The sequence below is a fragment of the Equus przewalskii genome, chromosome 29, assembly GCF_037783145.1.
Source record: "Equus przewalskii isolate Varuska chromosome 29, EquPr2, whole genome shotgun sequence".
NCBI lineage: Eukaryota > Metazoa > Chordata > Mammalia > Perissodactyla > Equidae > Equus > Equus przewalskii.
Genome location: NC_091859.1, coordinates 36960710 through 36974558, shown reverse-complemented (window position 1 = coordinate 36974558; position 13849 = coordinate 36960710). Strand labels below are relative to the sequence as shown.

At 60.4% G+C, this 13849-nt stretch overlaps 1 protein-coding gene across 2 annotated transcripts in view; it reads right to left on the bottom strand.

The window, feature by feature from the left end:
* CACNA1I (calcium voltage-gated channel subunit alpha1 I) overlaps positions 1 to 13742 on the bottom strand; it is a 115009-nt gene extending 101267 nt beyond the window's left edge. The window contains exons 1-2 of one of the 2 annotated variants that reach the window (XM_070600657.1): positions 13429 to 13742; positions 3058 to 3323 (exon numbers count right to left, since the gene is read on the bottom strand). In XM_070600657.1, the coding sequence (XP_070456758.1) occupies positions 3058 to 3299 (242 nt within the window). In that variant the 5' untranslated portion in view covers positions 3300 to 3323; positions 13429 to 13742. The remainder of the gene's footprint in view (positions 1 to 3057; positions 3324 to 13428) is intronic. The other variant, XM_070600656.1, reaches the window with a different exon arrangement.
* Positions 13743 to 13849: the final 107 nt, after the last annotated feature.

The following is a 13849-nucleotide window of genomic DNA, read 5'->3' as shown; positions in this document are numbered from 1 at the left end:
GCATCCCGGGACCCAGCATCCCAGCGCAGCATCCCAGGACCCAGCATCCCAGGACCCAGCATCCCGGGACCCAGCATCCCAGTGCAGCATCCCAGGACCCAGCATCCCGGGTCCTCCACCTCCCAAACACACAGCACAGCCACCAAACTCAGACCATGTCCTCTTTGAAACACAGAACTTGACAGTCTATGAATCACAGAAGCTTGGAATTTTCGTGTCTCTGAGCTGTGAATCTGAACTTTGAACCCTTAGACTCAGTCACAGAAGTTTGGAATCTGAAAGCCCCAGAAGCTGATGCCTTTGAAGCTGCTCACGCTACAGTCATCAGATCTCGGTTCTAGAAGGCAGCCCAGCAGTCAGGCAGCCAGCTCGGGCTGAGGCCTGAGTCGCCTCCAGCCCTCAGCCCAGCCTCGGCAGCCTCTGGCCATGGGGCCTGGGGAGCACGATTGTTCTGAGCCGCTCCCAGCGTTGGGCAGTCCCTCCTGAGAGAGGCGGCTGAATTTAGCCCCACCCCCTCCCGTAAGTGGCTTCTGCACACTCCAGCCAAGGGCTCTCCCCAGACAGGCGAGGACCAGGCCCAGCTCTGCCCAGGATCCAGACCGCTTCCTCCCATCCTGAGCCAGCCCCACCGTTGCCCCCAACCCCAGGCTCTCACACGCCATGAAGGTGGAGGCCAGAGGGGTGATGGGGACAAAGGGCAGAGGACCCCAGGGACTCTGTTCGCCCAAGAGGCCAGAAATGTGGCAGCATGGAAGGGCGTCTGTGGGCTGCTCAGTCATCAGGCCCAGTGTGCCTGAGGTCAGGGTGTGGGCAAGTGTGGAAGGGCTGGAAGGGAGCATCTCCTCCACTCCTCCTTCACAGGTGAGGCACTGAGGCCCAGAGAGGGGATTGCCCAAAGCCACACACCTAGTTGACGGCAGACAGGGCTCAGACCGGCGCACCACTCAGGCTTCTCCATGACATGAGGGCTGGCTTTGCGCTGCTCCAGCCCAGCCAGACCTGCCAGAGCCTGTCAGAGGGTGAGGTGACCTCTGTCTCCAGCCCAGAGCAGTACTGACTATCTAGACCACATGAGGCTCAGAGAGGTGAAGTGACTTTCCCAAGGTCACACAGCACCCAAGTGGCAAAGCCAGAATCAACCCTTGTCCCACCCAGGCAAGGTCTCTGCGACATGGTTCCATGGTCTCCCTAGTCCCCTAGCTAGCCTTTCTCGCCTTCAAAAGCCCAAGCTTCCGCAGTGCCCCCTTCTCTGGCCTGGCCGCCCCCCAGTTCCCACACTGAAGGCCCCTAAGGTTTCCCCAGCATTTTGTACTAAAACTGCACCCATGGGTGGTGCCTGTGTGCCGCACCCCCTGGAGCTCCTCAGGGCAGACCAGCTCTGCTCCTCTGTCCTCCGTGATGCTAGGGCAGATGTCAGTGAGCGCTGGGTGAACTGACTGACTCAGCAGACCCTCTCGCCATGCCTGAGCCATCCCACAGACGGAGCGTCAGGGCTTTCGGTCCCCACCCAGCTAGGGCCCCGGCTCTGCACGCCACCCGCCTCAGCAGAGACCACCTAGTTTCCCCGGGTCATGGGGATCCGGGGCCATCGTCATTTCAGCCCCCTGCACAGTGGGGATGCCAGCAGGACTGCAGCCCCAGCCTCTCCGGGGGCCAGCCTCGCCACCCCAGCCTGCTCTGGCCATCCCAGGTGTCCATGGCCGGGCTTAGGCCCTATGCTGTAGGGCCTTGGGCACTGGCAGGGATGCTATTCTGCTTGGTGGGCCCCAAAATCCAGAGGCCACCCCAGCTGGGTCCCAAAGCCGCCTCTTCACCAGCCCCCGGCCACCGGCTCACCCCAGCGATCCCTTCCCACGTCACAGCTCAGGGGTCCTTCTGAAACACAGATCTCTCCACAATACGCCCCCGGGTCAACCTCACCAGGTCCCCGCTGCCCTGAGAACACAGGCCAGCTCCTCACCCGCCTACAAGGCCCTGCGAGATCCCCCCCAGTCCCTCCAGCCTCGCCCCTCCCTCTCCCACCCCAACCACACCCAACTGCCCTCCAGTCCTCCCTCCCGCAGCCCCTGCTCCTCTGCCCGCTGCCCTCTCCACCCGACACCCCTCATCGCCACAGACACGGCTCAGACATCGCCTCCGTGCACCCAGCAGACACTGAAGGGGCGTCTGCTGTGTGCCAGGCACTGCGCTGGCTGCTGGCGTCCAGCAGTGAACAAGACAGGTTCCATCTGTGTCCGGGTCACCTGACAGCACCCCTGGAGGTGGCAAATGTTAGATTCAGAACCCCACAACTAGATAGTGACAACTAACGGAGAGGCTGAGGGGGATTCTCGGAGGCTGCCCTGAGGAGGTGACGCTTAAGCAGTGATTTGAAGGCTACAACGTGAAGAGGGAAGGGAAAAGCATTTCAAAGGGAAGAGCATGTGAGAAGGCCCTGAGGCTTGGAAAGGCAGAGGCAGCAGAGTACTGGGAAGCGAGGCAGGGCCTGGGGGGCTGGGTTAGGACTTCGCTCCGCTCTTCCCGGGCAATGGGAAACAAAGCATCTTAAGCAGGGGTGACGTGAGCAGACTAGAAATGGCAGGTGGAAGCTGCTTGCTGCTGCCTTTGGCCCCAGACGGGGGCATGACAGAGAGAAGGAGGAGCAGGCAGCCTCGCCTCGCATGTGGGGACCAGCCACCTTCGGGTCCACACCCTCAGGCTCCCGTCAGGCTCTCATGGCCCCTGTGGTCACCGTCCATCAAATGGCTCAGTCACCAGGAGCTGGGCCACGGGCTTAACTCCGCATCCCCAGTCCTCGCTCAGACCTGGGGCTCACACCTGAGGGCCTTCTGAGCCAGCTGGCCACTGGACTGACCCCCACAGGCATCAGCGACTTCCAGAACATCTGCATCAGCAGGACACCTCGATCTCCATGCCCCGACATCTCCCCAAACCCACCCCCGGAGCTCACTCACCACCACTCAGCCCAGGCCTCAGAGGCAGGGGGGCAGGCAGGCTCCCTCGGGCACAGTGTGGCCCCGGGCACGTGCCCGACAGCCCAGGCGGCACAAAGGATATGGGTTACACACCATCTTGATGCACCAGTTCCGGGGGCTGGTGGTCTGTCGCAGGCAGAAGAAGGCCACGGGTGCCAGATCCGGGTGAGGGACATCCGGGTCAGCTCCATCCAGAGGCTCCTCCAGGCCTGGAGGGGAGGGAGGCGGGCTCTGGGGCCCTGGCTGCTCCGTGACTCCCGGCTCAGCCTCAGCCGGGGCTGCCGCTGCGGCAGAGGAGGAGGGCGGCGAGGAGCTCTCAGCCATGTCGCCGGCACTGAGCGGGGAGCCCTGGGGGAGAAAGAAAGGGGGCGCATGGCAGCAGGCCGGGCACCTGCTCCCCAACCCACTTCCCCCCACAAGGGGACAGCCCAGCCTCAGGCCCGGCAGGCCCCTCACTCTGACTCTGGCCACGAGGATTAGGAAAGAGCTGAGGGCCCAGCTGCACCCGTTCAGAATCCACTTCTAAGTGGGTGGTCCTGGGGCACGTCTGGTCAACCTTGTGGAGTTTGAGGCGATGAAAAGCGGGGAGAATAAAACCTCCTTAGAAAGTAGTTGTTATTAGTTTTTTTATGAGACTAGAGTTGTGTATTTATTGCTTCATCAAAGGTAAAGAAAACATGCAAGAAAAAAGGGAAAGTTACTGTAAAGACACATTATTGCCAGGATGATGCGCGTGTTACACAGGAGAGGTTGGGGGGGTTGGGGTACTATGGGACCAGATACCAGGGGACCTGGGCAAGCCAGGAGGAAATCAGGGCAGGCTTCCCTGAGGAAGTGATGCCTGAGCTAAGACCCGTAGTTGAGCCCAGGGACCCCCAACCCACTGCTTCATAAATCTGAGAACCCAAGGACCTGGGCCCTGATGGAGAAACGGAGGCCCAGAAGCAACAGGACAGACAAACAGCCAGGTAACTGCAGAGACAGAACTCCATCAGGACCGGCTTCCTGGGCATGTGACCTGTGCACCCACCGAGAGCCCCAGGCTCAGAAGGGCCCTACACTTGGTTTAATGCTCTGCTGTCACCAACTTGAAATTCTTAATAATTTTTGATCCGGGGCCCCACGTTTTCATTTTGCTCTGGGCCCCGCAAGTCCTGTAGCTGGTCCTGACTTCCACATCCTGGTCTTGTCTGGTGCTCACGACAACCCCAGGAGGGGTATTATACACATTTAGCAGATGGAGAAACTGAGGCCCAGAGAAGGGAGCAGCGTGCCAAGTGTAGAACTAGGGCGTGCTGAGAAGCCGGGATCCCAGCCCGGCCGTCCAGACTCAGTGCAGACTGCCTGTGGCCTCGCTAGGCCCCCCTACGGCCGGCCAATGATAGGGCAGGATAACAGCCCCTCCTCAAGGCTGGCCGCCTTCCCAGCGCATCCAAGAGGCCACCCAGCCCTGAATCCTCATCCCCTGGGGTCTCCTGGGCCCTGGAACCCTGCGGGGCCAGGCTGGGCAGTGGGAGCTGGGGACGAGGCCTGAGTCCCTGGCACTTGCCCTGCTGCCACGCAGCTGCTGAGCTGTCAGCTGAGCCGCCCAGAGCTGATGCGTTTGGACATTTCTCTGGCTTCCGGGGGCAACAGGCGGGAGTTGGCACCTCCCGCCACTCCGCCCGGCTGGTCAGGGAGGCAGTTTCTCCTGAGCTCGGGCCTTTGCTCTTGGTTCCGGAAAAACAGCCGTGGGCCTTACATAAGCTCCCAGGCACCTCGGCGCGCCACGTGGCAACCGCTGGGCTGAAACACGCCCTCGCCGAGGGGGCTCCAGGTCTGTCCACCGCAGTGCCAGCCTCAGAGCCCACCACTCTCTCCACTGGCCCCTCGCTCCCGCCAAACAGGACCCCCTCGGAGCTGAGAGCACCAGCGGCCTGCTCCAGGCTTCTCCTCACTCCATCCCCTCTCCTGGAACACTCTCTCACCCATCGCCCAGGCCCTGTGCGTCCAGGCCCTGACAGTTCATTAATTCATCCAACGCATATTTCCCGAGTACCTACTATGCACAGGCACTGGGCCAGCTCTGGGGCTCTGTTGGTGGACCAGCCAGGCTGGGCGCCAGCCCTATTCAACCAACACTCCAACAAGGGGGAGATACACGAGTCCATTAATTTCTCTCTCTGCGTTTCCACAGCCCTTATCGTCACCAAACATACTGTATAATTTATGTATTTCTGTCTTTTATGATTTAGCATCTGTCTTCCTGACCTGAAGGCTGGAAGAGAGCAGGGACTGTAGTCTGTGTCGTTCCCTGTTCTATCCCCCAGCGCCTGGAACAGCGCCTGGAAGGGACTAAGTGCCCAATAAATGTCTGTGGAATAAAAAGAGCTGGGAAGTAAATAAACAAGGGAGAAAGGTGGGAATGGGGAGAAGCCACCCTTCCTCCTCTAATGAAAGAGACATTTAAGATAAAAACAATCAGAATCAGGAGGCATCCGCCATGGAGGATCTGTGGGAAGGGCATGCCACGTAGAAGGAACAGCATGTGCAGAGACTGGGAGGCTGGAAGGAGCTGGGTGCGTTTAAGGAACAGAAGCGAGCAGTGTGACTGAGCCTGGGGCGGGGAGCGGGAGGAAGGGAGAGGCTTTGGCAGGGTCCGTTGTGAGCCCGCGGGAGGAGCCTGCATTTTACTCCAAGTGCAAGAGGAAGCCACGAGAGGGTTTAATGCAGGGATGGTGTGCTCCGGTCTGTGTTTGTAAGCCATCCCTCTGAGGCTGAAGGGAGAGCAGGTGGAGAGGCAGGGGCGGAGCAGGGAGGCCAGAAGGAGGCCGGAAGGATGGGTTGGCCTGGCCCAGGATGCCGGTGGAAGAGGAAAGAAGTGGGGGGTTGAGATATATTTTAGAGGCAGGAAAGCCTGGCCTTGCGTCTGCTCCATGCCACCCGCCCCACCCAGCCCCAACCCCATACAGCCACGCAGATGGAAAGAGTGGCCATGGCTGGAACGCACAGGACCACTCAGCTCCTCACTCTTGGCTCTGTCCACTTGGTACCCATTCACTTTGTGCCTCACTCAGCCCTGTTTAAAGCTGTCACACTCTGTGGTTGTCTTTTGTCCTCACACCTCTCCCCGCTCACTGTGGGGCTCCTAGAGACCACGATGGCCAAGGCAACCGCCCCCAACCCCCTCCCCAGAGCCCACACAGCCTCCACCCTCTGACCTGCTCCCCCTTCTCACTTCCCTCTGTCCTGTGTCTGTAGCCCAGCTCCTGTCCTCAGTTCCCTATGTGCCAATGGCTGGAAGCTCCTGGGAGTGGCAGCTGGGCCCCCCTGGGCTCCAGCCTGTCTGCAGATGGAGCCTCGTAGAGATGAGAGGACTTGCTTTAGGTGGCAGCCTTGGTGGATCCAAACTCAGGTCCACCTGACCCCAGAGTCTGAGCTGCCTCCTCTCTCAGGCACTCTGAGCATGGGCCCACCAGGCAGTGGTGTGGTAGCTGGACTGGCCTCCATGAGCAGGGGCATGAGTGGAAGCAGGACCTCACTGTCTGGAACACACTCCCCCACTCCTGACTCCACCAGCCTCCTGGAGCCTCAGTTTCCCTCTCTGTAAAGCTCAGCCCTCCTCCTGCCTCAGCAGGCCCTTGTGAAGAGGCAACGTGAGGTGGATGGGAAAGCTCTCTAGGACCCAGGAAGGTGGATGTCCAAGCATTCATGGGGCCAGCTGTGCCTTCCCCAGGGGCTGCCACCCCAGCCCTCTCTCTGTCATCACCACCGTTCACCATCACTATCATCACCACTGTCAGCATCACACCACCATCACCACCATCACTATCATCACTACACCACCAGCATCACACCACTGCCACCATCACCACCACCATCACCATCATCACACTGTCACCATCACCATTACCACCATCACCACCACCACCACCATAACCATCACCACCAGCATCACCACCACCATCATCACACTGTCACCATCACCATTACCACCATCACCACCACCACCACCACCATAACCATCACCACCACCATCACCACCACCATCATCACCACCATCACCACCACCATCACCATCATCACACCATCACCATCACCACCACCACCACCATCACCACCACCATCACCACCACCATCATCACCACCATCACCACCACCACCATCATCACCACCGTCACCATTACACCACCACCACCACCACCACCACCACCACCACCACCACCACCCCCATCACCACCACACCACCACCACCATCATCACCACCGTCACCATTACACCACCACCACCACCACCACCACCACCACCACCACCACCCCCATCACCACCACCACCACCATCATCACCACCATCACCATCATCACCATCACCTCCATCACCACCTTCAACATCACCACCACCATCACCACATCACCATAACCACCATCACCATCACCTCCATCACCACCTTCACCTCCATCACCACCATCACCTCCATCACCACCATCACCACTATCCCCACAGCATCACAGAGGCTCTGACTGACTCTGGCTCTGTGCCAGGCAATAGGCAAACAGCTTTCTGTACATTGCCTATGTCGATTCCCACGATGTACAGATCATGCTTATTCCTACTTTATGGGGAAAGAAACTGGGGCCCAGGAAAGTCCAGCAGTGCCCAAGGTCACCCAGCTGGTATAGGGCAGAGTTGGGGTCCCAGTCCAGGTCTGCTCCTCCTGAGCCCAAGCATAACCATTACAGGCACCACCCTGGGGCAGGGAACCAGGCCTGCCGTCCCAGTCAAGTCACCGAGATGGCTGTTGGTCCAGGCAAGACCCTCAGTGTGGGCAAAGACCTCCCCAAGTCCTCCCAAGTCCACGGGGAAACCTGCATTCCAGAATCTTCCAGCTGGCACTCCAGAGCCCGTGGAGCATGGTGTGGGGAGGCCCTGTGTATGCAGAGCTCAGAGTCCCGGTGAAGACAGACCTGAGGCCCGTTCTGGTCGCCCAGGCCCTCTGCGTGTGTGTGTGCGCGCATGTGTGCACATGTGTGTGTGTGTGTGTGTGTGTGTGTGTTTTCACAGGCAGAAAACCTGTTTATCCCTTTGTCAACAACCACACACCAGCTCTTGTTACAACTAGAAGAACAAACAACAAATTCATTCCGAGAATACTAAAATCCAGGAACCTGAGAATCAGAACAGCTTAGACTCACCCAGAACCTTAGAAGCCCCAGATACTAACGACAACCACCTCAGGCTCTGTCGTGCAGTGTTTCGGAGCATGGACGCGGGAAGCCGAGAGCACTGTCGGAGTCCCGGCTCTGACACCAACCACCTCGGCACACGGCTCAGCCTGGCAGGCCCCCGGCCACCGTCTAGAACACAAGGGTGATGACTGTTCTGTGGCCGGGCTGCTGGGAGGATGGACTGGGGACACACCCGAGCGCCTGACCAAGCCGCCAGACGCTGGGTTAGCGCACAGGAAGCCCCGCGACGGCCTCCCTCACTTGTTAGCACCATGAGCCACCAAATTCCAGAATCTGGGAGCTTGGGGGTCCCGGAAATGCAGGGTCTGCTTTTAGACTCTTATGGGCTCCAGATCTTCACACAGGGGACCTCTGAAAGGAATGGGACCCCCAAAGTGGCCTCGTCCGTCACCACAGGCACTCACCAGCACAAAGATGACCCACAGTCACACACACACTCTCACACATACACAATCACACACAGAGACACACAATCACACAATGCCTACTCACACAGACACAAACATAGTACTCACACAGATGCTCACACACCTGACACACTTCACACACTCATTCTCACGCTCACAGGCACACAATCACACACTCTCACACATTCCCCCCCCCCCCCCATGTGGAGCCTGTACCTGGTCACTTGTAGAAAAGCCTTTGAGAGGCTGCGGGAAACCTACTCCCAGAACCTTCCAGCCGGCGCCCAATGCCCCTGGAACCCTCTGTCTGCTCCCTCTTCCGCATGACAGCCCTGCAGGTGCATGACAACAGCCTGCCCACCCCCAAGCCTTATCTGCCCCAGGCCTCTGTCACCAGCTCATTCCTCAGCCATTCCTCGGGCAACAATTTCCAGATCATCTCTTCCCTGGGACCCCTCCCCAGTCACACTCAAATTTGCCTATTTACCCCACAAGGACAAGACCAGACTTGCACCAAGTCACCCAGAGTAGAACAGACAGGTCACCTGCCTGATTCTGCAGGGGGGCCCCTCTTGATGCAGCCTAGGGGCCCCAGAGCCTGGCTGGCAACCCAGTCAGACTGCCATATCTATGGGACATGTGGTCCACTGGTCCCTTCAGATCTTCTTCAGAGAAGCTGCAGCCAAGCCAAGTCTCCTCTAGCCTAAAGATGACTGGCTGAAGTTTGGCCCCCAAGTGCATGATCTGACACAAAACTTGCTCCAGTCCTGCCAGCTGAGCCTGCCTACAGATTGCTGTCATCTTGGTCCCATCACCAAAATCACCAGCTAGCCCTCTCAGCTTTGCAGTTTTGGATGAACTGGATCAGACACCCTTCCCATGATGGCTAACAAGGTCAGAGCCAACACTATTTGCTAAGCACTTACCATGCGCCCGAGACCTCGGCACAACCCAGTGAAGTGAGCGTCTGCTCTCTCCACTTGAGAGGCGAGGAAACAGAGAGGTTATGCGATTTTCCCAAGGTGAAGAGCTTCTCAGTGAAAGAGCAAGGGTTTGGGTCTGGGAGGCCCAATCCAGGTCACCAGTTAAACCTCTCCAGGCCAGGTTGTGGACAAGAGGTTGGAACCATCCCCCCATACCTGTCCATGTGTCTGTCACTAGACATCGTCATTCGTCAGCTTCTGGCCTTACGGCTAGTGCCAGAAAGCAAGGCCGCGTTCTAGTCTCCATCAGTATTTGAACACCTCCCAGCAGGCGACTCTGCTGATCATGTTTCACTCCCTCTGCAGTGATTAGGGCCTTGGGACTTACTTCAGCTAACAAATCAGGTGACCCTGGTCCCCAGCGCAAGGGGGGTGTTCTAGCAGAGAGAGCACTGGATTGGGAGTCCCCGGGCCCAGGTTCGAGTCCCTGCACCACACAGTCTCATCAAGCTTCGTTTCCTCTTGTATAAAATGCAGAGCACAATTCCTCCTCTATCACACAAAAGGGAAGCAAACCGGACAAGGGCTTCGGCAAGGACTCAGCGAGAGAAAGCCCGCCTCGCGGTCTGGCCCCACGCCGGCTTAGAAAGCCTCGCAGAAATCCTTCAAGGCGGAAGGTGCCACCCTAAGTTTACAAGAAGCTGACGTTCCCGGGACACTAAGTGTCCTGTCCCTCCAGGCCGTGTGCGCGATCATGGACTTGCCTCCGTCTCCTCCAGCCCGGACCAAGAGCTGAGTGGTCCAGGGAGGAGGCCCAAGGCCCTGGACCGCCGGGGAGTGGAAGCAGAAGGTGGCCCTCACTGTTCATCGGGCCCTGTGCTTTCGAAGCCCCCCACAGAGCAAACACAGCACTCGTTCTCCCCTCGAGACTACGAGAGGAAACCGAGCCCAGGGGCCGTGTGCCCGCACTGCACCTGGCACAGGGGAGGCCCCGGCCCCTCCCGGGGCACGGAAGCTCCGATGGGGCAGATTCTGTCTGTTCCCCTCTGTTCACTGCTGTGTCCCCCAGTGGCCAGAAGAGGGCTTGGCACACAGTAGGTGCTTCATAAACACAAGAGAGAGAAGAAATCAGATTTGTTTTCTTCCCTCCTTAGACTAGCAGCCAGGAGGGGAAAAAGACAGTCCACATCTTCCTGGATATTGGGATCCACAGGCCCACAGAGCTACACTCCCCCGGATCCATGAACCCCCCCACACACAGGCTCACAGACACGTACACCCAGAGATCTCTGGACCCACAGACCCACCTACCCACACTCTCAAACATTCACACGCACCCACAGCTCCCTGGGCTGTCTTTGAGACCCCAGCCCAGTCCCAGGTCTACTGGGGACCCAAGGGTTGAAGACACAAGGCAGGAGCACTTCCCGGGACCAGGTGGGAAGAAAAGGTCCCGCAGAAAAGAACAGGAGGGAGGGAAGGGGTCAGACAGGATGGGGAAGGGAGGACAAGAAAGGAAGAGGAGAAGGGAGGCGGGGGAAGGAGGGCCCTGCAGCCCAGTGGGGTCTCCCGGACCCCTGGGCCCAGCCCGCATCCCCTCTTTCCAGGCATAGTTTCTGAGCCCCCTGAGCGGGTGGCTGGACGCCCAGAGAACAAGGCAGCTGAGAGGAGATGGACAGACTCAAGGAGGCACTGGAGCTGCTCTGAGAATCTCTTCGTTACCTTGGAAAACGCGAGCCCCTCGAGGGTGGGGGAGGGACAGAGCGGCACCCAGAAACACCCTTTCCTGGGAGGGCTGAGGCCCAGGGGATCCCCACTGGGCTGCAGGGTGAGGGTGGTAGAGACGGCAGTGGAGGGGGATTGGGGGCAGGGAGTCGGAGGTGGTGACCCCCGCGGGATCAGTGTGTGAATGTGGATCCAGGACCACAGGGAGGCCACCTTCAGGGAAGTCCCCAAAATGGCTCCCAGCCTGGCTGTGGGCTCAGAGGGAGCAAGCTGTCCCAGCCAGAGATAGCGGTGGGAGAGGAGGGGTTCTGGCAGCAAGCTCCACCCCACCTCCCCATCCAAGGTCAAGGGGAGTCAGGGACAGGGACATGGGAACTGCTGCTTGGTGCCCCCGGTGGGCCTAGAAGATGCCCTCTCAGAGTGCCTGGAATGGGGGGCTGGGGGTGGGGGGACAGGCACAGAGAACCTTGGTCAAAGGAACTGGGAGGGACCTTCAGTCCCAGAGACAGGCCTGGGCAGCTCTGAGCAGCCAGGAAGGGCGCGTGAGGACGCCGTGTGGTCCGGGCCTCCAGGTGCGTGTGAGTGGGGGTTCGTGAGTTTGGTGCCAGACCAGCCCAGCAGCCCCAGGATGTGCTCCTCTCTCTTCCTCTTCCTCCTCGACTGCAGTCCCAGAACCGGACCCCACTCACGGCCGCTCTGCCCTGTGGCCCAGTGGCACCCCCTCCCTCTTGCTCCGCATGGATGGTGGAGGCGAGAAGGGGACAGGGAGGTCTCTAGACTCCCCGCCCAGTCCCACCCCTGCCCCAGGTCCTAGAGCCTGAACAGAAAGTTTGTCCTGAAGGGTAGACCAGAGTTTCGGAGGCCAGTCCTTGGAGCTGAGGGGAGACCCTGACCCAGGGGTGATGGGCAGGCCCTAAGGATGGAGGCCGGAGGAAGCAGGCCGGGGCTCCTCAGCCAAACCCTTTCCCCAGGGCCCAGACCAGACCATGGACCCACACCCCTCTCTGCTCAGCATCCTAGCCCAGGCGGTGCCAGGATCTGCTGGGTGAATCCCCCAGGTGGTGAAAGACAGAAGGACAGACTGGCTCCCTGCACAGGCCGACCTGAGCACTCCAGCCCACAGGACACTCCTCACATGGCGTGTCAGACCCCATCACACCACACAGGCACAGACGCAAGCAAGCCTTCTGTCTCTCTCTTTCCCTCTGTCTCTCTCTGTCTCTCTCTCTCTCTCTCTCTCTCTCTCACACACACACACACACACACCTTTGGCCCCAGAACACAGACTCTCAGGACCACAATACAGCCCAGGGATCTCCCCAGATGCCTATCTCACCGACGGCTCAGGAACCCCCAGGACCCTGAAAGGGGAGAAGGACACAAGCAGAACAGCCAACGGATGTCTCAGCCTGGGCCCGTCCAAGAGCCCCCTCCGCCAGGCATCATGACCTGCCCCCAAGGGGCCTTCCCACCCCCTGACAAAAAGCCTCTAGCCCCCCCAACATCCCACACACACCACCAGCAGACAATTAAAACCCAACCATCAAAAACACTCATTATATAACCGCCCCAACCTGCTGAGGATTCCCTTTACCCCCCGGAGTCCCAGCTCCCACCCGGCCTGGCTGCACGCAGGGAGGTGCCGACCAGGGAGGGGGCCGCCACCGGCCGGGCCTCGCCTCGAGGAAAGTTACCGGCTGCCTGGGATTCCCCGTTCAATCCCCCTGCCGCCCTTCTCCCTCCGCCAACACGCCCAGCGCAGCCCCCGGCCACTGGCACCAGCTCCGGTCCAGCTGGCCGCAGCGCCGCAGCAGCGGAGGGGCAGACAGACAGACGGCCTGGGCCCCCGGCCGGCAGCCTGACTTGTTGAATAAATTTCTGCAGCGCTGGCTCAGCCGGCTTCAGCATTGGCACCGAGAGAACTTTGGTGGCCTTGGAGAAGGGACCGGTCAAAGTTTCCCGTCCTTCCTCCCAAGGCACCCGCCCCGAAGGCACGGGATGGGGGGCCGACCTGAGGGGCACGCGCGGGTTGGGGGACAGGTCCCCAGAAATAAATAAATAAACGCCCGGATAAAGAAAGAACCCGACGCGCCGAGAAATTGGCCTCGGAGCTGTGCCCTCCCCTCCTTCCCCCTTCCCTCCCACCCCCACCCCCATCCCCACCCCCACCTACCTTGGCATGGACTTGGCCGGGCAGCGGGGGGTGGTCCAGGTTAGAGACGCGGGGGCGACGCGTCCCCCCGAAGCCGGAGATCGCAGGGGACCTCCAGCCCCGCCAGCCGCCCCCAGCCAATTCAGGATCAGCTGAGCCCCTGGGGCGCGAGGGGCGGCGGGCGGGGGGCGGCGGGCCCCGGGGCCCGGGCCATAGCGGGCGGAGCCGCTGGCTGCGGAGGGGCGCCGAGGCTCCGGCGGGCGGCGAGGAGCCGGCAGCGCGGACGCGCCGCGGACCGAGCCGGAGTTGGAGCGCGCGGCGGGCGGGCGGGCGGCGCTCCGGGCCGGGGCCGGGGCCGGGGGCGCTGCGGGGACCGCGCGGCGGGCAAGTGCCCGGGGGCCCGCGCTGCGGGGGCGCCCGGGGCGGGGGCGCGGGGTCGGCC